The sequence below is a fragment of the Sus scrofa genome, chromosome 14, assembly GCF_054392235.1.
Source record: "Sus scrofa isolate SSC_HxYL_T2T_F1_AM1 chromosome 14, Sscrofa_HxYL_maternal_Yorkshire_Landrace_v2.0, whole genome shotgun sequence".
In the NCBI taxonomy this organism is placed as follows: Eukaryota; Metazoa; Chordata; class Mammalia; order Artiodactyla; family Suidae; genus Sus; species Sus scrofa.
This window is the reverse complement of record NC_139396.1, coordinates 137,641,079-137,662,971: the sequence shown is the minus strand read 5'-3', so window position 1 is coordinate 137,662,971 and position 21,893 is coordinate 137,641,079. Positions and strand designations below refer to the sequence as shown.

Below are 21,893 nucleotides of genomic sequence, written 5' to 3'. Positions count from 1 at the left end.
TAGAGATGGATACAGAGGGCAGGAGGTGGTTTGTGAAAAGGGATGACAGCCCAGCAGGGCCTTGGGAGTGCTGAGGGGTCATTTAAAATAGGGCTGGCAGGGAAGACCTTGCAGAGACTGTACCATTTGCACAAAGACCTGCACGCCTGAGGAGATCTGGGGGGAGCATTCTAGGCAGAGGGAGTATCCACAGGTCCCCAGGGCCCATGAAGGAGGTGGATCGTGGAGAGAGAGGGGCCCTGGAGGCCCTGCAAGGATTCAGCTTTTACCCCCAGTGAGTTGAGAAGCCATTTGCAGGTTGGGGCAGGAAATAGGACATGAGGCACTTGATTCCCAAACTGCCTGGCTTCTGTGTTGAACCTGGACTCTAGAGGGAGTGGCTCCAGGTGGCACCCTGCCAGCAAGATGCTGCCTGTGATGCCCCTGGTGGTGGCACTGGGTCCTAACTGAGGTGGCCATTCCTGTCTTTAGGAGAGCCCGGCATGGAGGGACCCATGGGCCAGAGAGGGCGAGAAGGCCCCATAGGACCTCGTGGTGAACCTGGGCCTCCTGGGTTTGGAGACAAAGGAGACAGAGGTAAGAGGCGATTCCTTCACCAGGAAGGGTAGCTGAGCTCCTGCTTCCTTCTTATATCCCGTGCCACCCCTGCCCCCTGCCTCACTAGCATTAGCTGAGCACCTGCTTGAGCCAGGGTCTGTGCTGGGCCCTGTGGAGATAGTGGTCTCATGAGACAGGTGGGCTGGGCTGGGAGTTCAGGCTAGGGACCCTGCAGTGCTCAGAGTCCACAGAGAAGGGCGGTCACACAGAGAAAGGATCTTCCTGAATGGGGACAGGGGCAGTCAGGGCTGAGGTGGAGAGCTCAAGGCGGGGCCTGACAGAAGGCAGAGCAGGTACAAGCCCTGGAGCCTCTCGTGGCTGGAAGGAGGTGGCGGGAAAGTTTCAGACATGAGCTCAGCCCTGGAGGGAGCTGGGATGGTGATGCGGTTAGATTCTTAACCATGGGTCTGCCTTTATCAGGGGAAACCAAGCACTAGACACCAGAAATCCTCCCAATGCCAAAAGATGGTGAATTAGAAGCCTGATTTCTAGTTTCACCTTCTCTTAAAAATGTTGCTCAACCAGGAACAAATATTGATTGAACACCTACTGGGTGTCAGACTTCATGGGACAAAAAAGGCTCTGGAGGTAGGAACTGAAGGTGTTTTGCTCTTCTTGGCCTCACAGAGGCCCCAGTGGCTCAGAGACCACCAGCAGGGCAGGAAGTGTCTCCACCCCCACCCCCCTAAAGGACACCACACTGGGCTGGGCGGGCAAGCAAACCGGAAGACTTTCTTAAAGGGCTCATCTCTCCTCAGGGGCTGCTGGTCCACCGGGTGTTCCAGGCCCACCTGGTGTCCCAGGTTCTGTGGGCCCCAAAGGTAAGCCAAGACTCCAGATAGTACCCACGTTTGCCACATCCGGATTGGATCTTAGAGGTCCAGGCACTGGAATCCCAGACGGCCCTGACATACGGCTTTAGGCCTGTGTGGGGCCAGCAGGCCCAGAGAGGGTTCCTCTACTAAATAGTCCCTGGGCCTCAAAATCGGGGCTGTTTTTGGCTCCATGTGGATTTAGGGCCTGTTTCCATCTCTCTTCCATGGTCCTGTTATGTGGTCCCTATATGAGTGGATGGATCAGCGAAGCTAGTTTGCTTGCTGGCAGGGGCCCAGGCGCACACATTTGAGAACACCGTGTCTGGGCAAGCTAGGCGAACGGGGCCTCCTCACTGTGCGATGCCCATGTGGTCACCTCTCCTCCCTGCCTCCACCCCTGCCCAGATGTTTGACCAGGAAGGAGGGAGGGGTCTCTTGATCCCACCAGCTGCCACTTCCTCCCTAAGGAGGACTTTGACGGGGGTCTTGGTGAGCATGCGGCCTCAGCCTGCTGCTCACTGTGGGGTCACTGTCCCTGGCCTTTACCTGACCCACCTGATAATCCTTGTCTTGTCGTCCTCCTCAGGTTCCAGCGGTTCTCCTGGCCCACAGGGTTCCCCAGGTCAGTCGCTTTTTTCTTATAAATAGACACTATTCCTGGGCCAAAGAGAAGGATGTTAAATGGAAAAAAAAAATTTAGACAAAAGAAGAAATCATAAAGAGAGCCTCCTGGAGAAGCTCATGTCTGCCTGTGTGTCCCCTGCGGCTGAGGTCGAGGACCCAACGAGTCCCATGAGAGCTATTCTGACCCAACTTGTGGCACAAAGCCCTCCGGTGGCTTCTGCATCTGGCAGCTCCCATTCTGTCTTGATCTGAGTGAAGTGCCTGCCTCCACTCATCCCCTGTGGGCCAGTTCATCCCTCTGTCCCGGGAGCCTAGAGCTGCAGCCCACACCATAAGGCAGGCCAACACCCCTGCCAGGGTCCCAAGAGGGGGGCCTCATGGCCAGGCCTGGTGATCACAGGGACAAGACACCTAGACCAGGATGATGTAGTAGGGACAGGGAGAGGAGTCCATGCACCGCAGCCCTTGACACTGACTTCAGGGAGTGTGTGTGTGTGCGTGCATGCGTATGCGTATGTGTGTGTACATGTGCTGTGTCCACGGCCATCCCTTCCAAGGCTGAGAGCACTCATCCCCCTGTGTGGTTTCTTCAACACACAGGCTCTGTAGGTCCCCAAGGGCTCCGAGGTGAAGTGGGACTCCCTGGTGCCAAAGGTAAGCTGTGAGGAGGGCCTGGAGGGGAGGAGGGTTATCACTGTGTAGATGCCACTCTCAGGAAGGAGGCCTGGGGGGACAGGCAGGGTCTCGTGGTCATGACTAGCAGCCTGTGTGGGGCAACAGGGGATGAGAGGAAGGGGCAGTCAGCACTGCAGGAGAGCCTGTCTTCAGACTCACACTCTGCCCCCTCTTGGTCGTCCCCACCCATGCTCTTTCACTGAGGTGTCCTTTTCCTTTTCAGGTGACAAAGGGCTTATGGGACTACCAGGACCCAAAGGTATGTTGCTCTCCCTACTGCTCAGATGTCACCACAGTCTGCTGACACCTGGGAACCCACCCAGATATGACCTTTGCCCTTGCCCTCCCAGATGATGTGGCCCCTGGACCCTGGGGCTGGAGAGATCTGAGATTCCAGTCCAAGTTCTCAGATAGAGAAACTGAAGCCCAAAGAGGGGAAACAAAGCACCAGCATCACTGTGCTGTGGTTGGGTGGTCCTTGGGGTGGCAAGGATGCAGCACTGAGGCTTCTCCCCTCTAGTCTGGTCCCCCCAATGCCCACTGGTGCAATGGCAAAGGCTGGGTCAGTTTACGGGTAGGCCCTGACCCTGGAGAGGTTTAGCGTTGTTCCAGGGCTTTGTTGATGCCAAGCCCTCACCAGCATTCAGCTGACAGTGGCTTACAGGTACAACAGGAACTGTTCTGCAGCCAGGGGGTCACTCTTACTGGGTCAGATTGTTTTCTTTACTCCTGATTGATGCTTCCTTTTCCCCTCGCCTCTGCCCCATGTATATTTTAGGTGACCAGGGTGAGAAAGGACCACGAGGCCTCACAGGTCAGTGTCACACAGGAATCTACTGTGATTCACTGAAGACTTTTTGTAAATCCATTGAGCACTGGAGGTGGAGGGGGAAGAAGTATTGGAGTTCCTATTGTGTCTCAGTGGGTTAAGAACCCAGCATAGTGTCCACAAGGATGCAGGTTCAATCCCTGGCCTCACTCAGTGGATAAGGATCCAGCATTGCCACAAGCTGCAGCACAGGTCACAGAAGCTGCTCAGATCCAGCAATGCCATGGCTGTGGTGCAGCCAGCAGCTGCAGCTCTGATTCAGTCCCTAGTCTGGGAACTTCCATGTGCCGCAGGTGTGGCCATAAAAAAGAAAAATAGAGGTATGAGACAGACTCTCTGTCTAAAAAGCTTCAGGGAACTTGCAATCTAGACAAAAGAGCAGGACAAGATAAAATAAAGCACTGAATGGAGTATAAGGCAGAATCAACATGTATGGTCCAGACAGTAAATGTTTGGGGCAGAAAAGGGTGTTTATGACTGTCTCTGGTTCTTTTGAAGAATTCATTTGGGAAACTTAACTTCTTTCCAAAGTGGCAGAAAGTTGGAATTACTTGAACCTTTCATCCACTTACCTCCAGCCAATGTGCATGATTAAAAAGGAAATTAATAGTATTGGTGCTTTGGCTACAAGGGGCAGCTTTTTGTTGCCAAGGAAATAAGATTCATACACAGGTTCCTTCAGACTAGGCTTGGCTTCTGGGCAAGTCCACACCTACTGATGGAGTGGGGGCGGTGGGGAGTCCTGACCTTAGAATCAAGGAAGATGCTGTGTCCCCACCCTCTGGTTGGCACACCAAGCTCCTCTGGTTGGGGGGTAGCAGACTTGGGGGTGGCCAGGAGGGTGGAGAATTCTACCAGTGTCAGGCACCTCTAACCAGATGGTCCATCTCCTTTGCAGGGGAGCCTGGCTTGAAAGGTTTGCCTGGTGCTGTGGGTGAGCCCGGAGCTAAAGGAGCAATGGGTGAGTGTCCCACAGCAATAAACACCATGGATCTGCCCTTCTACAGTCATCATTAAGGCCCTAGAGTTGAGATCTCCTAGAGCTGCATCTCCCAGCTCCTGGGAGAGGCTCCATTTACAAGCTATTCCTGGATCTGGGCATTCCTCTTGGGGCTCAGAGAGCTGCTGCTGTCTTTGAAGGTTTCTTACTGCTCTAGGGGTGGGGAGTTGGGCCATCACCCTAGTTCCTGCCTCTAAGCCACTCAGGCCCCTGGGAGAGCAGACAAGGCTGAGGTCCTCTGGAACGTGCAGAATTCCAGGTGTAGCTCTGATATCCCAGGGCTGGTCTCACAGCCAGATCCAGGGTTCAGCCCTTTGGCCAACCCTGCTGAGGGGCCTGGGTGGCAGTTAGCACCATGTCCCAGAAGAGTTTAAGCCCCATCGAGGGGGATGTGGTGCATTCACAATCTCATTCATTTAACAAACAATTAGGAAAGGCTGAGCAAATAAGATGCCTTACCTCCTTCGAAGGGAGATAAAGCTTGTGTGAGGTGAGGAAGCCCATGGAGGGTACAGGGTGATATGAGGAAGCAGTGAGGGGGGAGGTTCTTCCAAGCAGAAGGATGAAGGAGGTGGCTTTTCAGATGCTTCTAAAAAGTAAGAAAGATTTTCATCACATCAGTTTAGAAAATTCCATGCAGAGACAACCACGTGAGTGAGGAAAAAGCAAGAGCTGGTCTCAGAAGGACATCACTTTGGACAGAGGTCAGGATAATGCCTAAAGCAAAGGAGACGAGTCTTGGGGAACCTTGACCTCCAGGACCTGGAGTAAATGAGGCCATCATGTATTGAGCATCTGGTGTGTACGAGTCCTTGCCATCAGGTGCTGGAGATGCAGTTCAAAGCCATAGAACACCTCAGGAGGAGAGACAGTTACTAGTTTAGGAGAAGAGGGCAGGGAGAAACTATACCCCATGGGTGTGACAATGACAGGGACAGGGCTTCTTCCAAGTCTGATGGCTATGAGAGGGGCCACGTGCCCCACCCCTCACCTGGGAAACAGCTTGTGAGCCTGTAGGGCAGTCAAGGGAGTGAGTCCCTGAGTCGCTCCCAGACTCACTGATGAGCTCGGATCTGCTTTCCTAGGACCTGCTGGCCCCGACGGACACCAAGGCCCAAGAGGTTGGTCACTGACCTGCTCTCCTCACTCTCCCTGCCTCTCCTGCTTATGACTCCCCACCCTGCCCATGCCCCCAAACCACCACTCTAGTCACAATGCCAGAGGGTGTCATGCAGAAATGTGCCTGGTCCGGGTCTCATCCTCCTCCTTCCTCCCTTCTACCTGCCAGCAAGTTACACAGTAAAACCCCAAGAGACTACCAGCTCCGATGTGGTGGCCAGTCCCCTCGCTTAATGGAAAAATGTTTCCATGTTGATCATGCTCTTTCTAGGGGAACAAGGTCTTCCAGGGATGCCTGGAACCCGGGGCTCACCAGGACCTTCTGGAGACCCAGGAAAGCCAGGTAACAGAATGAGAAGAGGGAGCCAGCCCTGGGGTGTGTGTGTGTGTGTGTGTGTGTGTGTCCACGAGCATGCATGCGTGCACGCCTTGTTCCACTTTTCTTCTGCAGCTCACCACCAAAATGCCACAACTTCTGGCTTGCGCTGGGCACAGTGGCTGAGGGTCCTGAAACCTGAGTCACCAAATCTGGCAACTTGGAGGAGAGGGATCCACAATTGAAAGCAAGGAGTTCTAGAAAGGGGCAAGGAGTCTCTTAAAAATGGCAGTTTAATGCCACCTCAGTGCCTTGCTCCTCTGAGCCCTTCCCCAGCAGAATCCCCCCTCAGGCTATACCTGGACTCTCCCCAGTCTGGGGGGAGAAGCTGTTGTTAGGGTCTCCAGCAACTACCCAGTAAGAGCAAGACCCTCAGAACTGCAGGAGGAATGAATCCAAACAGGCCTAGAAAGCTGAGAGCAAGGTGGCAGTCCTCAGGGGCCTGTGAGGAGCAGGGGGCCTCCTGGTGGGTGTACAGATTAGGGAAGGCCCAGGAGGGAGCCTGGGGGCAGCATTAGGGGTCCATGAGTGAATGAACTCCCTGTGTTTGTAACTCTCAGATGCCAAAGGGTCTGTGACCCCAAGTGGGCTAAGCACCATGCCCTGATGGAGCAGTGGGTCACTTCACTGCCAAGTCCAAAGCACTGCTTCGTCCAGTGCTAGGAGGACCCTAGGGTCTGGCTGCCCCAGAGATAGGGTTCATCCTCCTCCACCCACCAATCCTTTCTGCCTGCTCCTCAGCCCTTCAACTCTCCTCTCAATGTGTTTTATTTTCTGTAGGTCTCACAGGACCCCAAGGACCTCAGGGTGAGTCATGAGGTCACACCCACTTCCAAACCCCACAACCAAGCCTCCCACTCCCAGCATTTAGCAGAGGCTTCTCTAGTCATCTTAGTGGTTCCTCTCCTTCTCTCACTCCCCTAGGAGTGGATTCAAGTCATTTTACTGTGGGTCTTGAGAAGCACCTTAGGAAGGAAAATTATGCAGAGAACAATCTAGAAATCATGCTGGAAGAGAAGAGATTAGATCTCGTGCAGGGACCCCCCACCCCCACCACCGGCCTCCAGCCACCAGAGGAGGCTTTGGGCCCAGGATTTCCAATAGCCCCACAGGGGCCACATCCCCCACGACATGGTAGGGGATGGGTGCTCGCCTCATGTGCAAAGGCCCAGCGTCTGTGGGACAGCCCTGGGGTCAGAGCCTGTCCAGTGGTTGGACAGTGTGCACCCACTTGGATTTGAGAAAATGTAACCCCTCAGCCCTGACTCCCAAAGGAAGTTAGGCAAGGATGTAAAATAAAATCAAGCAGCCGCTCCCAGCAGCTGAGTGCACAGGGACATCTTTTAAATGCTCCATAGCGGAGATCCGTGACCAAAAGCAGGGAGGCTGGGGGTAGGGTTTGCTTCAGATATAGGAAGCCCAGCCCCCACTCCCCTGCACTGCAGGAGTGGGTGGGGACAGTGCTGCTTTGCAGGCAGCCAGAGGTCATAACCCAGAGGGGGTGGGATCCCCAAAGCTGAGTCCGTGAGCCAGTGCCTGCCTCAAGCTCAGCTGTTACCCCATTTCCCAGAGAGGGAGAAGGGCTCAGAGCAAGAGGCTCCCCTGAGGGGCTGAGGGGCTGAGGGCTGAGGCAGAAGGCAGAGCAGGTGGATCTGTGGGGCTCAATCAGCGGTTGTGGGTTGTGGCTGTGCCGAGTGCCAGCGTAGGTACTACCACAGGGTTTATGGAATTGTTGGCTCTTAATCATCCTGACTGGCTTGTTTTCAATCACATCAGGACTTCCTGGTAGCCCTGGCCGACCAGGGCCTAGAGGTAAGTGATTTTCCAAATCAGACAGTCATTTTTGCAGGAGGGAGGGCCCTTCTCTGGCCAGAGCCTGGATCAACAGTGGCATCTAGTGGTTCAGGGAAAGGCTGTGAGGCTGAGAAGTCAGGGATTCTGATCAACTAAGCCAACCCCAGCCCCCACACCTTCCACCCCACAATCCAGCCTCACTTGGTACCTGGATGTCCCCAAGCCCTTGATGGAGGAGGATCTGAAAGGTGCTGCCCCGCCTATGAAAGCCTTTCTATCCCCCAGCTTGTCTCTAAAATGCCCCCCTGGTGCTCTGTCCCCCTCACTTAGGTGTGGTCCCCCTGTAACCACCTTAGGTTCTTTGGTCCACATGGGCCTCAGTGTGCCTGAGACACTGCCCCCACCCTGCCCCATTCTGAGAGGGGGCTTTTCTGCAGGCAATAAGGAGGGTCCTGGCTGCTGCTAAGAGGGCAAAGTCTGAGTTCTGAGAAGGGCATCCTTGGGACTCTGACCCTTATACACAGGGGTGACTCTCTCCACTCTCTTCTACCTCTGTGCCATCAGACCCCGACCCTGAGCCGGTCCAGGAAAGGCACTGCTCAGGGATGGTCCTTCTGTCCCTGTGACCCCACATTCCTGAACCCTGGCCTTTTGTGATGGGCAGTCACTGTCACTTGGAACCTTCTACTTTCTAAACTATTTCTAACAACTGATTGAGCCAAGGAGTTCTTTCGGTACATCCCCAGGAGATGAGCCTCTGGGTCCACAGATTTGCTCATGGCTTGATGGCACCTGTGAGAGATCACAGGTTTGGGAATCCCCAGGAAAGACACCCCGCCCTTCTCAAGGGCCTGTGACTTTGAGCACAGGAGGTGGGCATTGCCCCTAATACTGGATCGTGTTCCAACAAAATGAACTCAAGTACGTTCTCCTCTTGGCCTCGACCCCCAGGGACTAACAAGCAAAGCCCATCCCTCTACTGCCTCAAAGGGGGTAATCAGTATCACCCCCATTGTATGAACAACTGAATTGCCCACAGGCCTTGGGAAATGACAAAAAGGTCCCTAAAGAACCCCCCAGTTGAGGGCTTTTCCATCCTCTACCTCACTCAGTTCTCCAGACTCCACGGACTTCCAGGCCTAAGAGATCCCCGGTCGAGGGGACCTTGGGAAAGTGTGAATCCAACATTCCTTTCTTCCTTTCTTCGAGGCCCTCCACACACATTTGCATTTCTGTCCTCTAAGCAGCACAGAGCAGAGCAGAGCTCTGTTAACCCTTATACCATCTAGGATTCCCCAGGCCAAATCCCGCCCCTCAAATCTGCCAGGCCCTTCTACCCTCCCAGGGAATGAGCACCTGAGCAGCACTGGGGAACCAGGCTCTTCTTCACAGGCTCACTGCCTCTGTCCTTTGACCTCTCGGTACTTTACCTACCAAAAGTGATTCCCAATAAGAGCCTATGAAGCCCACTGTGGGGGAGGATATGGTGGGAGGAGGGGGTGGTGGTAACTCATTCCAGATCAGCTCATTCTGGCCTCCCTGAGAGTCAGACTCCCAGACATCCATAAACGACGCCCCTTCACAGAATCCCAGCTTCTTCCAAAAGCTAATGTGGGCCCATAAGATTGATGCTCGGGCCTCCAGGGTCTCCAGTGCCAGATTGGTGCTTAATGCATCCTGCACTTCCCCTTCAGTTCATTAAAATGTCTTTAGCCTAAGGGCTAGAGGCCCAGAAGTGGGACTCAAATGTACTCAGAAGCCTTGAAAATGATTTATTGTGCTAGTAATTGATCCTGAGAATAACTGCTCTCCCTTTTCTCCCCTCCCAGGTGAACCAGGAGCTCCAGGCAGGATCATGACTTCAGGTAGGCAGGCCTGCACTGGGTAGTGTGTCCGCCTTGGCTCTGCCTCAACACCCTCCAAGTCTGGAGGCTCGGTGTTTCGGGCAGGATGCAGTCTTATGTTCTTCTGGTCAGAATTGAGGAAGGGGGTACACTTTAGATGGAATGCCCGCCAGAGCCACAGGCCTGACCTGGCCCACAGCCTGGCCTGGGTCCCAGTGCCTCTGAGCAAGGACAGTGCCACTCAGCATCCCATGTGCCTTCTGTTTTCAGAGGGATCATCAACTCTCACTGTCCCAGGACCTCCAGGACCTCCTGGAGCCATGGGACCTCCGGGACCTCCAGGTGCTCCAGGTCAGTCTGTTTTCTTGCTTTGCCCCAGATCAGCATCAGCCTTGGCTGCAATTTGATATAGCAATGTTTGCTCAAATCCTGAAACCCAGGCAGGACCCCAAGGAAGAGTAAGGAGGGGCTGGGAAATCTCCCTCCCGGACAGCCTAGTGAGTCCTCATCTCACCCCAGCAAGTATCCCGAGCCCTGCACGGGCACTGCTTCACCAGGTCTCCACAGCACTGTTGGGGGCTTCCAGCACTGTTGGGAGCTAAGGTCACATGGCGAAGTCGTAGCAGAGTCAGTGTTTGGTCCCAGGTCCTTCTGCCTCTGGATCCAGTGTTTGACCAGTCAGAATTGGTCCTTAAATTGTTTCCTCTTGGAAAACAACTTGATAATATGCCTCAAGGACAACAAAAATGCTAGGAATCTATTTGAAGCAAATATCCTCAAATTGTCCAACTATAATGAGATGGCTACAAAAATATGAAGACAAAGTTTTTTGCAGATAATAGCGTTATTTAAAAGAGCAGTATACTCAATAATATGTGCTCTGTGGTTGCAACTATACTTTTATAAGATTAAAGAATGCTTGAAGGAAATAAAACAAAATGCCTGCAAGTTAAAGAATTTGCAGGTGATACTTCTTTCCATTTATCCAAAATGTCTGTTATTTTGTTTTACCTATTTTTAATTATTTAAGATGTTTGTGTATAAATGAAATGCATTGTTTAATATAACCAAATGCAAGTATGGACCAGCCTTCCCTATTGATTAAGTCCAATGAGAGCAGGGACCCATTTAGGAAGTCCCTAACCACTGAAGGACAGTGTAAGAGAGGGCAGCCCTGTCCATCCCAGGGGCCCCAGTGCCTGACAGAGGAGTTCTCACCAAAATGGACCAAAAGGTCGGTCCTTGCTTATTGCTTTCAAATAAGCAAGCTGACCTCTGTGGGCCCTATTCAATGCCTTGTGAAGAAGCTACTTATATACCAAGGCACCTGCTTTTTCTTCCAATTCTTTCTAAAATTCTGACCCTAGAGGAGTCATGAAACTTTTTCTTTCCCAACCCTATTTCCAGGCCCTGTTGGCCCAGCTGGTCTCCCAGGACAGCAAGGTATGTCACATCCCGAAAGAACACAGGACATTGGCTATTGTGAGACCTTCCTTCCCAGGGTGGACCTGTGCCCCATCTTTAAGTGAAGTGAGAGATGTGCCCTTTCGGAAGGGAGATGAGGGGGCAACCAGCTCTTCACCAAGGCCCTTGCAAGGCCTCAGCAGCCGGGGAAGACCCCTCCTCTCACTTCCTTCCACATTTCAGAGAAGATAGGGGTCCTCTGGAAAGGGAGCTTGAGGCCCTTGGATCTGGGACCAGCTCAACCATTTTCACAGGCCTCAGGCCTCTTGTGACCAGATCCTGATAATTGTGTCAGGGTCTGGCAATTTATTCAAATATCAAAAAAATAGGCTTAGGATCCGGTTCCTCCTTGGGCATTTATCAGTCTCAGCCAACACTCTGGCCCTGCCCACACTCCCCCCCAACCCCCCAAGCTTGTGTCTCATCCTCAGCTGGGCTCCCAGCCCCCCACCCCCAGCACCTGGGCAGCTCCAGAGTGAAGCAGGAACACACTGCTGCAGGCGGTGCCCCTCAACTCTGTGTCCTCCCCACAGGCCCACGAGGGGAACCAGGACTTGCTGGCGAATCATTCTTGGGCAGCAGTAGCTCCATCTCTGAGGTCCTCGCTGCTCGTGAGTGCCACCATGTTCCTGGGGACAGGTGAAACGGGGCGGGCGTCAGGGAGGCTGCGTGCACTGGGGCCTGTGGCAGCTGCACCAGTGAGTCATCACGAGCCCCAGTGTAAGCACCCTGCTAGCTGAGAAGGAACAGCAGGGGCTTTATCAGCTGTGGAGGCTGAGTCACAGGGATGGCACAGCTGTCAGAGAGGGTCTTGGGATTCCAGAAGGACCAGGGTCACATGAGGCCTCTGATCCCGGCCCTGTGAGTATGGCTAGAGTCCTTTATCCCCCACAAGGGGAGCAATGACAAGGGTCTGTGGGTTCTCAGCCACAGGCCTGGCCTGGCAGGGCTGACTCAGAGGTCTTCCCTGTTCCCAAAGTCCTTTAAAGAGCCCAGGCGGAGATGCCACTGACCTCACACCTGGACACCTGAACGGCAAAGACAGTGCCAGCCCTGGCCCAGCAGTCGCCATGCACCAGACACCGGGCTGTGCACCCCACTCAGGGTGCACAAGGTCCCTGTGACACAGGTCTGGGGCCTCTGGTTTACAGTGGAGGAAGCTGAGGCTGAAAGAGGTCAAGGACTTGCCTCAAGTCGCAAGCCAGCAGCAACATGGGGGTGGGATTTGAACTCAGGCTGTCTGACCCTGAAGTCGCGCTCTTATGCATTGATATGTACACCCACAGCGCCATCAGGGAGCTCAACTCCACCCCGCCCTGCCTGTGAGCAAAAGGCACCCCTGGCAGAGGGGGTCCTTGAGAATCTGTGCTGTGCCCCATACCCCGTGGCCTGGTGTAGGGGGGTGAGTGTAGGCACTGAAGACCCGGCAGAGAGCAGCCTCATGGCCGCTATTGCTCACTTCTGGTTTCTTCTTTCCACAGAGGGTCTGGACTTACGAGGTCCTCCAGGCCCACCTGGGCCACCTGGCCCACCAGGTAAGCACTTTAGGGATCTTTGGAAGGTGGGGAATCTTGGGGACAGGCGGCTCAAGGGACGTAGTGAGGAAGCCAAGAGCCTAGGTTCAGCATTGCCTCTTTCTCACCTTCTTCTATAGGACTGTCCATTCCAGGCCCCCCAGGACCCCGAGGCCCAGCAGGTGAGAGCTGAGTGGTGGGAGGTGGGAGACAATGTGATCCAAAGCCCAGGCTTCTTCCCATCTGACTATTAGGAAAGCGCTTCCCTGCCATTCTCCTGGGCAGAGGGTTCCTGCCTTCCTCTTGACATTAATGGGTCCTGGGCCTCTCTTACCTAGGGGAAGGCTTGCCAGGCCCGCCAGGCCCACCAGGATCTCTCCTGACCAGCTCAGGTAATGCTGGGGAGTCATGTCACTCCTGTTCTCCACTTCAGCCCTGGGCCCCACACGGGCTGTGGTCACAGGCACTCGGCCTTCCGGACCTACTCACCATGCTTCCTCCTTCTGACTTTCCACCATGGGTGTGTTTCTTTAAATCCCATGCTACCTTCTGCATGGAGACAGTACAGTGCCAACCCAGTCCCCGAGAGCCCTGCCAGCCTATCCTGGGGGAGATGCCAGTTCTGCCTTTGGGGAGCTTCTAGACTGACTGGGGAGACCTGGTTCCCTTCCTCAGGGAGCCTAGGTCTGATAAAGTAGGCAGGACGCATGCTCATGAAGTGAGACAAATGCTGACAGTATAACATAGAAACTTACGGAAATAACTTCAGAGCAAACATTAGCCCAGAACTTGTCCCTGGTGTAAAATTCACCCACCCATCCATTTATCTGTCCATCCATCCATCCCTCCCTCCCACCCACCCATCTGTTTGTTCATTCTTTCCTTCTTTATTTTTCTATCCAACTTCCCAACCATCCATCCATCCGACAAATATTGAGCATTTACAGAATGACACGCACTATGCTAGGTGCTGCTCCCCCACAAACATCACTGCATTCACACTCAAAACCATTCTTTTCCTCTATAGAGACCATCTCCGGCCCTCCAGGCCCACCTGGCCCCCCAGGCCCCAAAGGAGACCAAGGTGAGAATAGTGTCTCAGGGAAAACAGTGTACACATGCCTGCCCACCCAGCTAGTGGCCCAGAGGTTTGGGATGAGGCTGGATGAGCCGGGGCTCCACTAGGAGCTCAGTAGCCTGGAGCACGGGGTTGGGGGAGGCACAGTGGTCAGAAGCTCTGCAAAGAATTGCTGCCTCTGCTGTTCTGGTGGGAGGAGGGCCCCCACACCCACCTCCGCAAGGTTCCCTTGAAGTTGCATCATCTGCTAGGGACATGTCTCACAACTCTGCCTTCTCCCTCAGGTCCCCCAGGCCCCCGAGGACACCAAGGTACAATAGAGCTGGCATCTAATAAAACTGGGGTAGGGATGGTGGTGGCCAAGCTGACCTTTCAGGAGCCCTGAGCTTCTTAAGTTTGGTTCAAACAAAAGAGGGTAGATCAGAGTGTCTGATGGTTGAGAATTTGCATGCGTACGTGTGTGCACACCTGTGCGTGGCAGCTCTAGATACTGCCTGAGGGGCACCCCAGTAATCCTGAGTCTTAGGGAGCCTTGGGAGGGAGGTGGTGTCTTGAGCGGGCGCCTGGGGAGAGGGAGGCAGGCGCAGCTGACCGTCCCTCTCTGCTGTGCTCCTCAGGCGAGCGAGGCCTCCCAGGGTTCTCAGCCGCAGGTAAGTGCCAAGCGCCCCCCACTGCGGGCCTGCCAGGGCCTCTCCCCACCTGGCTGATTGCACTGTGTGTTGTTGGCCTCCAGGCTCCAGTTCTCTTGGACTCAACCTGCAGGGACCACCAGGCCCACCGGGCCCCCAGGGACCCAAGGGTGACAAAGGTCAGTGAAGGCGGTGAAGAGTGGGAGGAAGGCTGGCTCCCGGAGCCTGGGTACTTACTGATGCCACAGCCTTGGGAGGAAGAGGCTGAAGAAAGGAGAGTCTGGAGGGAGAAAAGGATGGGGAATACAGCCTGCCCAAGGAAGCTGCAGTATCAATACAGAAACGAGATTAAAAACATGGGACAGGAGTTTTCCCCAGTGGCTCAGCAGTAACAAACCAACTAGTATCCATGAGGATGTGGGTTCGATTCCTGGCCTCACTGAGTGGGTCGGGGGAGCTGGTATTGCTGTGAGCTGTGGTGTAGGTCTCAGGCGCAGCTCGGATCCCATGTTGCTGTGGCTGTGGCGTAGGCCAGCCACTACAGCTCCAATTTGACCCCTAGCCTGGGAGCCTCTATATGCCACGCATGTGGCCATAAAAAGAAAAGAAAAAAGAAAGAGGGAGGGAAAGGAAGGAAGGGAGATGGGACAGTTGTTGATCTACAAGCTGATGGTTTGGTTGGACTTAACCAAGGAAGGCTTCCTACAGAGCTTCTTGTTTGGATTTCAGGTGATCCTGGAGTCCAAGGTGGTCCTTCTCGAGGTAAGAACCAAAGGTGACCAAAGTCCTGCTTCCCTTCTTCAAGCACAGCTGATCATGCCAATGAGGGTGGCACTCAACGAATCCCGTCACTTACCCATGATTCAGTGTAGATGAGGTTCTTTCTCCATACGCTAGGATCTCTGAGCTGCCTTTAAGGAGGTTAAAGTTAGTTGGATGGGAGGGAGGGCCCCTGCATGATGAAGATGACTCACGATGCCCATGATGAATGATGGCGGCAGAACAGAACCTGGGAGCTAGGAGTCCAGGGGTGAGAAAGGCCACGTGGCTGGTAAGCAGGTTGCCCGAGGAAGGGGAGGACTCAGCCGGGAGGGTTCCTAGGAGCTCTGTGCCCCGTTCAGACAGAGGCTGCTGCAAGTTACTCCTTCTGTCTTTCTGGGGGACCTGTCTCTTTGCCACCGCCCTAGTTCTCCTATGAGAAAGTCCTTCCCTCCCCAGACTGGAAGCAGTGCCTGGGTACCTTTATGTGACCCCAGGGTAGAGAGATCAACTCAGAAGCCTTCTCTCCTGCAGGGGGATCGTCATCGGGCACCATGCTCATGGCGGGCCCGCCAGGCCCACCAGGGCCCCCTGGGCCTCCAGGCTCCTTCAGCGGCTCCAGCCTGGAGATTCAGCAGTACATCTCTGACTACCTGCAGAGTGAGTGCCCAGTATCAGGGTGGGGCAGTGTGTGTGTGTTGGCGCGGGGTGGGGGGTACACGCGCACCAAGACTGCAGGTCAGTGAACTCCTGGGTGGCCCACCTTCCCACAGCTGCCCTTGTACATAGCCTTGTCCTCAGCCCCCAGAGGCTTGTACACCCACGTGCTCACGCACATGCATGCTTTCACACCTGTGTGTACTCCCCACGCGCCCCCCCCATCCCTGCATCCCTGTGGAGGTAAGGATGTAATCTCCACACACATGGGCACCAGAGCTGGCTGGGTGGCTGACTGAAGTCTCACTGGCCACAGCTCCTGAGCACCACCTGACCCAGCACAGGCTCTACCTCAGTTTCTCCATCTGTAACAAGGGGAGTCTATGCTCCCTGTGGGCCCTGCCTTGGCCAGTGGGCAGGATACAGTAGGCATTTCATCAAGTACTTCAGGTCACCTCTGTGGGGAAGATATGCCTTCTTGGGGACAAGCTTGATTTTGCTTCATTTCTTTGTTGGCAGGTGACAGTATCAGGTCTTATCTCTCTGGAGTTCCGGGCCCTCCAGGCCCACGTGGTCCCCCGGGGCCTGTCACCACCATCGGGGGTGAGACTTTCGACTACTCGGAGCTGGCCAGCCTCGTCGTGAGCTATTTACAGAGTAAGCCTCTCCCCACCCTGTAATGATACCTTCCTCCCAGGTCCATGTTTATTCCTGGAGCCTCAGCTCTTAATTTGCTGTTTGCTTTGTCCTTCTGAATGTGATGTCCAATACTGAATTCACCGTAAGCAGGTTGCCAGGATCTAGCTCCAAAAATGAGTTGTTGAGATTAAGAATAACAGCACTGAGCCCTTCTTGCAGGTAACAGTTGTGACCTAAGTACATGAAAAGGGATCATGGAGGAGTTAAGCCAAAGAATACTCTTGAATACAAACTATTTCTTACCCTCCTCCCCAAAAAACCCAACCTTTGACCTTTTCATGCTTTTGAAATAGCCTCCTAATGCCCCCATTCATTCATCTCCCCCAAATGGAGAGAGCTGTTTGGCCAGGTCTTGGTGATTTCAGAGTAATGAGGGCATGACTTCAGTACCAACTAAGCAGGTAACTCGGTTTCCTCCCCACAGCCTCAGGGTACAGCATCAGCACATCCTCTGCCTCCATCTCTTCTGCAGACATCCTGGCTGCACTCCAGCGTGAGTCACCTGTGACAGTGGGAGGGAGGGCAGGCGGGCACCACACTTGGCAGGCACACGTGTCTGGGTCTGAGCCCTATGGGGCAGCACAGTGGGACAAAGAGCCCTTTCCTCCTCACTCCCAGCAGCCAGCTGGAAAAGGGGCATCGAGTCTTTCCCTGAAGGCCAGGCAACCAGGCAGGCGCCCCTTCAGTGACTGGACACTTGGGGCTGTCCCCCTAGGTCCTGAGCCCCCAGCTCATACATATCTGCGGGGAAACCAGGCCATCTCGGTGGTTCATGCCAGCACCTCCTGTCCTTTTAGGGGATGACGTGCGTCAGTATCTCCAGCAGTTCCTGACGGGCCCTCAGGGTCCCCCCGGTCCACCGGGAGCCAGCGGAGATTGGTCCCTCCAGTCTTTGGACTACGCCGAGCTGAGCAGCCGCATCCTCAGCTACATGTCCAGTGAGTGTCCGCCTTCTCAGGCAGGGTGGGCAGGAGGGCCTCGGTGGGGACTCGGTGCTGGATGTCCCTGCCAGGCTGCACCCAACCCAGACAGAGGCATTGAGAGCTATTCAAACCTGTGGCCAGAGCAGGTCACGGAGCCTGGTGATGAGGGAAGCCAGAATGAGTATCTTGGGCACATCCTGCAAGGAGTCTGAACAGGACTCACAGGCACACTTCTCTATACACACACACACACACACACACAACAGCAGGAAGTGTGTGGGCACTTCTGACCCACACTCTTCCAGGACCTGGAGCCCCTCCTCCATGCTGTGGGCACCCAGGGTGACCCAGGGTCGTGTCTGTGTTACTCTCTGTTGGTCTCTTCCTGCACCCCACCTTTCCTCCTCTTTCTCTTTGCACCGCCCCCACTCAAGTTGCTTCTGTCCAGCTTCATCTACCACATGGTGTTTCCACCTGCCCTTCCTTGTCTGACATGCATCCATCACAGGCTGGGATTTTGTTCCTCAGGCTCCGGAGTCAGCATTGGGCTTCCTGGCCCCCCGGGACCACCAGGCTTGCCAGGCACATCCTACGAGGAACTCCTCTCCTTGCTCCAAGGTAAGGCTGAGCAGGGCCATCTGAACCAGTGCTTCAGGGTGGAGGGCAGACCCCCTTGGCCGGAGCCATGACCCATACTTGCTCTTCTTTGGCGTCTCAGGGTCTGAATTCAGAGGCATCGTCGGACCCCCAGGTCCCCCTGGGCCACCAGGGCTTCCAGGCAGCATGTGGTCCAGCATCAACATGGAGGAGCTCTCAGCCTACCTGCAGAGTAAGGAGTGAGGGGCCAGGGCTGCAGCCCGGCCTCGAGGACTCCGAGGGGCTGAGCTAGGACAGCAGTGGTGGTTCAGCCCAGGTGGTGGTCACCTAGGCCTCCTGGAGCCAGCGCAGGGCTGGCTTTGGGCTCTGGAGGCAGACACACTTGCTGTTGAGGCACTTTTGGCTCTGATGGGGGTGGGTGGGGGGAACAGTGCTCCCAAGTCCTGAGAGAACTCGGGGGCCAGCGTGTGACCAGGTGCCCAGCTGGGAGCCCCAACTCCCAGGGGCAGAAGTGCTGAGGGGATGGTTGGATGAGGCTGGGGCGTGGGAGCAGAGAGCTGGTCAGCAGTCACTCAGGGGGATGCTGAGGAAGGCTCGGGAAGGCCTCCCTCACCACCTCCTCCCAGAGGGGCCCAGGCCCAGACGCAGCAGGCCTGGCTGTGGTCTTCATCTTTCTCTTTCTCCTGCCTCCCGCTCAGCTGCCGGGCTGTCATCCATCCCAGGCCCTCCTGGCCCTCCTGGTCCCCCGGGCCCTCGAGGGCCTCCGGGTGTCTCAGGAGCTCTGGCGACATATGCAGCTGAAAACAGTGACAGCTTCCGGAGTGAGCTCATCAGCTACCTCACAAGTAGGTGCCCCTCCCCGACCGTGCTTCTCCTTCTCCAGAGAGAGGGGCAGCAGGGGCCTGCAGGGACCCAGAGGCCAAACACATGAGCTGCCCAGCTTCCTCCCAGCCCGCACTCTCCCACTCAGTGTGAGTTCCCGACCCGCTCAGGGGCAGGAGACCCTGGGAGAGACCCCCACCATCCCCTTCTTTCTCTCCCCAAGACTGGCTCCCACAGATGCCTCTTCCTCCCCACAGGTCCTGATGTGCGTAGCTTCATTGTCGGCCCCCCTGGCCCCCCTGGCCCCCCTGGGGAAAGCCGCCTGGTGTCGGTGGACAGCTCCTATAGCCTGGACAGCAGCTCCTCCTCCCTCAGTCGGGGCAGCTCCTACAGCTCTTCCATGGGCATAGGAGGAGCCAGTGGGGGCTCCCTGGGCGAAGGGGGAGCCTTTGGCCTGGACATGGGCATGGGCCGGGGCTATGGGACAGTGGCAGAAGGTGGCATGTTCGGTGGCAATGGTGGCTTCGGGGCCGGCTATGCCGGAGGTCTGGACTACAACGAGCTGGCCGTTCGGGTGTCCGAGAGCATGCAGCGTAAGTGGGGACACTCGGCCTCGGCGCTGCAGGCTGGGGTGGGATGCAGGGGGCCCTGTGAGCATCTCCACATCCAGAGGGACAGCAGTTCTGGAGTCAGATGGGCTGGGACTGAAGACAGGCTTGGTTCAAAGGGCCCAGTGGGGACTGGAACCTGTCATGCTGTGGGGAACAGAGATGCTAGGGTCTTTACACTTTGTTTTCCCAACTATCCTTTCTCAGAAGAATTTCTGATTACGAAGGTTTTCTGGTGGGGCTGAAGGAAGGTTGTTAGCTAATAGTCCTTCCTCCCCGCGGCTTACCGGTACAGCTAGCTACGCAGTAAAACGCCTGGGATAAAAGCTCAGGGAGGCCGACAGCAAGGAGACAAAGGAAGCCACGGCGCCCTTCCCTCGCAGCCCCCCTCATAGTAACTGCGCTGGGTGTTGGAGGGCACTGTGTCCCCACTAGGAAGACAGTGTCGGGTGACTGGCCCCCTGTGTTTCGCAGGTCAGGGTCTGCTCCAAGGGATGGCCTACACGGTGCAGGGCCCGCCAGGCCGGCCTGGGCCCCAGGGGCCCCCTGGAGTCAGCAAGGTCTTCTCTGCCTACAGCAACGTGACTGCGGATCTCATGGACTTTTTCAGAAGTAAGGCATCCCCGATGATTTTCCCAACACTTAACTTGCCGCCTCGACTCATGAGGGGCCTGCTTCTTAGAAACTAGTCTCATGAAAAACCTCATTAACACTTGAGATGCTGAAAATCCAATGAGTTCTACACTTTTTCTCTTACAAGTCCAAACTCTACTACTACCTGCCTGTGTTAATCTGAACAAACAAGCCACTTAACTCCCAAGCTCCAGGGTGATCTCTAGTCTAAGGCCAGTTTTCCCCCTTTGCAGCTTATGGAGCCATCCCAGGACCCCCTGGGCAGAAAGGAGAAGTGGGCATCTCTGGACCCAAAGGTAAGTGGTGGCAGGAAACAGCCACCAGGATCCTATGTAACAACCGCCTCTCAGGGGAAGCAGCTCCCCTACCAGTGCTGTGCTGGGTTCGCATGTGCGCCTCCGGGCCCCGACCAGTGCTTTACTTAGCCATGCCCCCATGTGTCCTCCTAGGTGAGAGAGGCCCTGCAGGACCACCAGGTCGGCCTGGGCCACCCGGCCCTCGAGGGCACAAGGGAGAAAAAGGAGACAAAGGTAAGCCTGCTGGGAGACAGGCCACATGTTCCAGAGCCAGCAACTCTGGCAACTGGAAAATGTTAGGCAAATGCCCAGTTACTAAAGGCAGACACTGCCAGCAACATCATCTGCATAACAATCAAATGAAGGCCAGGGAGAAAGGAAGGAGTGTCAACGCAAGGAGGAATGGAGAACCAAGCTCATGATGAAAATCAATGTAAACCCACTGCTAAGTCTTACAAAAGAGGTCACCTTTCAAGCCAGTTTTTCAGTAGCCACAGGTGCCTTAAGTTATCCAAGCTTAAGTTTCCGAAGACTGAAAGGTATTTTTTTCAACGTCCTACTCATCTTCTAACTTCCAGGTGACCAAGTCTACGCTGGACGGAGAAGGAGAAGCATTGCCGTCAAGCCATGAGCGACCCTTAGTGGAAAGGCCCCCTGGGCCAGTTCTTGCAATGGCCTATGGCACTTACGTCAAAACCTTTCCAGAGGGCAAAAGCTGGAGTCTCATTGTCCTACTGAGACAGCACCACGAACAGTCAACTAGAACCCTTATCTTAGTCTGGAACAATATATATGTATGTAGAATTCAGTCCAAGATACACAGCCTGAAACAGCTTCACTGGGTGGGCTCAGCGATGGTATAGGATGAGACTGGCTTCCCTGCTGACCAGGCGTCTGTCTGTGACACTGAGTTCCAGCCCCAGCCTAGGAAGCCAGTTACCATAAACGTTGGCTCAGGAGTCCTGGAGCTTTGCCTAAAAATGAGCCCAGTAAATGGAAGTTGGGGTGCCACTCGATGAGGCTGTTCCGGCTAAGTCTGCAAGGCTGTGCTCTCAGCTCCTTCCTTCCCTGCTCACTCTACATTCTCTAGTCGTAGAAAAGAGTTAGCTAAGAAGCAACTCTCGCAACTGAAAAAATTAGGAAATCCACTTCCTCTAAGGGTGGTGACAGGGTTTTTCCTAGTTATCTCTCACTGTATCTCACATTCCCACTTGCTTAGGAAGTTTGTTTGATTGCAGCTCTGACCTGTCTGCATAGGGCCACACTAGAGTTGATAGTATGTTACGGTGAACTAGGCTGCAGCCCATAGGAACGGAAGGGCGGTGGGCAGGAGGAAAGAAGGGGAGAGGAGGGTGAGGGGACCGCCTGGTGGGAAGCTGGCACCCCTGCTCTGCACTTGGGAAATGCCTGGGGGACTGGGTGCAGTTGGGTTTTAAGCACTTTTCAATGTCTATGAACATTCATGTGGTCTATTAGATTGAGTCATTTCAATTGCAAAATTTCCAATTAAAGGGTTTCTTTTTTAACATTGTTTAACGTGA

The 21,893-nt window shown here is 54.9% G+C and overlaps 1 protein-coding gene across 1 annotated transcript in view; it reads left to right on the top strand.

Annotated features, from left to right (window-relative positions):
* Positions 1-21,878, top strand: part of COL17A1 (collagen type XVII alpha 1 chain) — a 48,058-nt gene extending 26,180 nt beyond the window's left edge. The window contains exons 23-57 of the mRNA XM_013983710.3: positions 472-576; positions 1,356-1,418; positions 1,999-2,034; positions 2,637-2,690; positions 2,935-2,970; positions 3,490-3,525; positions 4,439-4,501; positions 5,626-5,661; positions 5,931-6,002; positions 6,816-6,842; positions 7,812-7,847; positions 9,659-9,694; positions 9,944-10,024; positions 11,081-11,116; positions 11,671-11,748; positions 12,619-12,672; positions 12,792-12,833; positions 12,990-13,043; positions 13,679-13,735; positions 14,014-14,040; positions 14,347-14,379; positions 14,463-14,537; positions 15,088-15,120; positions 15,652-15,777; positions 16,294-16,431; positions 16,898-16,966; positions 17,271-17,411; positions 17,925-18,014; positions 18,115-18,225; positions 18,692-18,838; positions 19,073-19,408; positions 19,898-20,035; positions 20,290-20,352; positions 20,506-20,586; positions 20,931-21,878. Of these exons, the coding sequence (XP_013839164.2) occupies positions 472-576; positions 1,356-1,418; positions 1,999-2,034; positions 2,637-2,690; positions 2,935-2,970; positions 3,490-3,525; positions 4,439-4,501; positions 5,626-5,661; positions 5,931-6,002; positions 6,816-6,842; positions 7,812-7,847; positions 9,659-9,694; positions 9,944-10,024; positions 11,081-11,116; positions 11,671-11,748; positions 12,619-12,672; positions 12,792-12,833; positions 12,990-13,043; positions 13,679-13,735; positions 14,014-14,040; positions 14,347-14,379; positions 14,463-14,537; positions 15,088-15,120; positions 15,652-15,777; positions 16,294-16,431; positions 16,898-16,966; positions 17,271-17,411; positions 17,925-18,014; positions 18,115-18,225; positions 18,692-18,838; positions 19,073-19,408; positions 19,898-20,035; positions 20,290-20,352; positions 20,506-20,586; positions 20,931-20,983 (2,663 nt within the window). The 3' untranslated portion in view covers positions 20,984-21,878. The remainder of the gene's footprint in view (positions 1-471; positions 577-1,355; positions 1,419-1,998; positions 2,035-2,636; positions 2,691-2,934; positions 2,971-3,489; positions 3,526-4,438; positions 4,502-5,625; positions 5,662-5,930; positions 6,003-6,815; positions 6,843-7,811; positions 7,848-9,658; positions 9,695-9,943; positions 10,025-11,080; positions 11,117-11,670; positions 11,749-12,618; positions 12,673-12,791; positions 12,834-12,989; positions 13,044-13,678; positions 13,736-14,013; positions 14,041-14,346; positions 14,380-14,462; positions 14,538-15,087; positions 15,121-15,651; positions 15,778-16,293; positions 16,432-16,897; positions 16,967-17,270; positions 17,412-17,924; positions 18,015-18,114; positions 18,226-18,691; positions 18,839-19,072; positions 19,409-19,897; positions 20,036-20,289; positions 20,353-20,505; positions 20,587-20,930) is intronic.
* Positions 21,879-21,893: the final 15 nt, after the last annotated feature.